General features: G+C 34.9%; 1 protein-coding gene across 2 annotated transcripts in view; it reads left to right on the forward strand.

Moving 5' to 3' along the window:
- Nucleotides 755-2,688, forward strand: part of LOC107644245 (uncharacterized PKHD-type hydroxylase At1g22950) — a 4,471-nt gene continuing 2,537 nt past the window's right edge. The window contains exons 1-3 of one of the 2 annotated variants that reach the window (XR_002347320.1): nucleotides 755-1,404; nucleotides 1,786-1,833; nucleotides 2,434-2,610. Coding sequence is in view for 1 of the 2 variants with exons in the window: in XM_016348058.2 (XP_016203544.1) it covers nucleotides 1,099-1,404; nucleotides 1,786-1,833; nucleotides 2,434-2,610 (531 nt within the window). In the remaining variant the exon portion in view is untranslated. The remainder of the gene's footprint in view (nucleotides 1,405-1,785; nucleotides 1,834-2,433; nucleotides 2,611-2,688) is intronic. The other variant, XM_016348058.2, reaches the window with a different exon arrangement.

The raw sequence follows: 2,688 nt of genomic DNA on the forward strand, positions 1-2,688 counted from the left end.
TAGCAATTTGGTTGACATCTCTTTGAATTAGATTGATTTCTGTTCTCCAATTCTAGCTTAAGACCTCTTTGATTTTAGTCACTAAATCATTATCAGAACTTTGCACTTAGTTGTTTCTATCATTAACAAGGATAAAAGCATCCAAACAGTCCGTCTTGCAAGTGATTTCTCTAAACCCAGCTTTCCATGCTAGAATTAGCCCTCTCCAAATTAAAAAAAGCTCGCTTCAAAAAATAGTAACAAGTGATAAAGAACCAGCACAACCACCCAACCAAGAGCCATTATAAGTGTGTATGGATCTAAAATTGATTATTATATTAATAGCATAGAAAATAATTTAAATGTCAAAAAAATGAGTTCGGACTTAATTGTGCTATTCATTTTTTTTTGTGACAATTGTGCTCTTCATTTTGAGTGGTTAGTTTATAGTATACATTAGCATTCTTATTTTTCTGTTATTTTGTTTTCGTACATAGCAGGGACATGTCTACTAATAAATGAAATAAAATTAGTCTTATTTAAAAAAAATTGTCCCATCCTAATAAAATTAACTAATAAAATTTTGTTATTTGTATAATTATTTTAATAAAATAATTAAAAATAATATAAAATTTAAATAAACTAAAACTAAATATTAAAATAATAAATTTATGATATATGTTTTTTCAAATATTAATTAGTAATATGATATTTTTGTATAATTCAAAACGAAATTAAACGAAAGGAGTTGCTCTTACACTGTTGGGCACACTCGGAAAGTTAATTACACCCACCAATATTTCCGGAGCGTAACTTGCACGTACCCAAAAATGCTTCAGACCAAAATCCGAAGTTAACTTAAAACCATCCCTCAAATTCTGAAAACACTTTACCAAAACCGAACATCGAACGAACTTCACTCCCATTTCCCAACTCCCCAACTTCATTTCTTCAGTAATTCAACCAGAAAGAAAAAGAAGATACTACTAATAATAAAACCCTAAATCCCCAAATCCAATTCAACAAAACCCTAATTTACCCCTCCGATTCTCGCATCTCCATGGTGTGAAGTGCGAACTGAGGCGTATTCAATTGCTCCCACAATCAGCGGTTTGAAGAATGTCACAAAACGACCGCCCGGAGGCGCCGTCCCCGGCGACAGCCGCAAACGGCTCCGCGGCGGCGAAGGCGGAGAATCCACCTGCGAGGGCGTTGGTTTCTTCGAGCTTGAGGCTGAGGCTGAATCCGAACAAGGAGCACAAAGCGGAGGAGTACGAAGACTTGCAATTGGAGTACTGCCCAGCGGTTTTCACCGCGCTGGAGAGGTACCTTCCGCCGAACATGCTCAATGTTCGTCGCGAACACAAGGCCAAGTTCATGCACGACATTCTAGCCAAGTATATGCCCCGCGCAGAGCAGACCAGAGTATGGTGCTTCTTTCTTTCTTTCTTTTTTGTTTTTGTTTTGTTTAAGTATAAGCTTTTTATTTTTCGGTTAATTTCGTTTGTGGTTTGAAACATCAAAACGTACATATTTGCCCCTGTTGAAAGTTTGTGGTTCAAACATCAAAACGTACATGCATTACTATAGTTTTTCATAAAATATTAGGTAGTTGCTGTGCTCAGAATAGACAATTAGTCATGACAATCTTATGCATGCAGTTTTATATTCTATAGTACTAATTATAATTAAGTTGTAAAATGCATCATCACATCATTGTTATTACCATTTAGTTTTATGGTTATTATTTCTTTTGTTACTTTGTCTTCCACAAAATTTCATGACTGTTTAAATTTTCATTGGCAGATACAAAAGCTAAGAGCATACAGACTGAGGATAATAGCAAATTATCGGGTATGCGGCGATAACCGAACTTTTAACTTTTACTGTTCTTTTTGTATGCTTTTGTGGACCTGGAGTTGATTTTGAACCTGAAATGAATATTTCTGGAGACGGAAGTGGAAGAAGGAAAGAATGTCACATAAATTATTTTTTTTTAAATTGAGAATGTATAATAAATTACGATGCTTGAATCTGAAAATAAATTCTACTTCCTATTATAATGAACCTCTAGTTTGGCTGAATTGCGAATATGCTAACTGTAGAATCCTACTTCCTATCTTGTCTTTCGTTACTCTAGTAGCCATAATATGAGGTTAAAGTTTCTCTTGATCCCACTAAATGTATGGCATCGGTGTATTAGGCATTTTCTCCATCTTTGAAGGAAAGGATTTCGATAAACATGATAATCAAATATGCTATAACTGAATAAATTATTACTTACATCAAAATTGCAAGGATTAAGGCTCGATGGAGTTTGTAATACAAAAGAACTTCTGTCCTTTTTAATTGTAGATGTGCTGTACTGTAATGACAATTGTCTTTCCACCTCCCTGTCCCTTTCTTGTGGTAATTTTTAGCAAGACTGACAGGTTTTCTATCCCAATTTTGCAGCCTCGTTTCCGAGAATTGTATACTCTGAATCCTACGGCATTCTTTGTCCCAGCATTTCTGAATGCAATTAATGAAAATACAGAACAAAGCTTTAGAAGGATAATATCCGAGCCTTCTCCAGGCATTTTTATATTTCAAATGCTACAACCACGCATTTGTGAGTTATTCCTCTCTGAGGTACATTACAATGTTAACCATCACTACCTGTCATATATACCATACTAGAAATTAGAATGTGCGCTTGGATTGACTTCT

Source organism: Arachis ipaensis, chromosome B05 (assembly GCF_000816755.2).
Source record: "Arachis ipaensis cultivar K30076 chromosome B05, Araip1.1, whole genome shotgun sequence".
Lineage (NCBI taxonomy): Eukaryota > Viridiplantae > Streptophyta > Magnoliopsida > Fabales > Fabaceae > Arachis > Arachis ipaensis.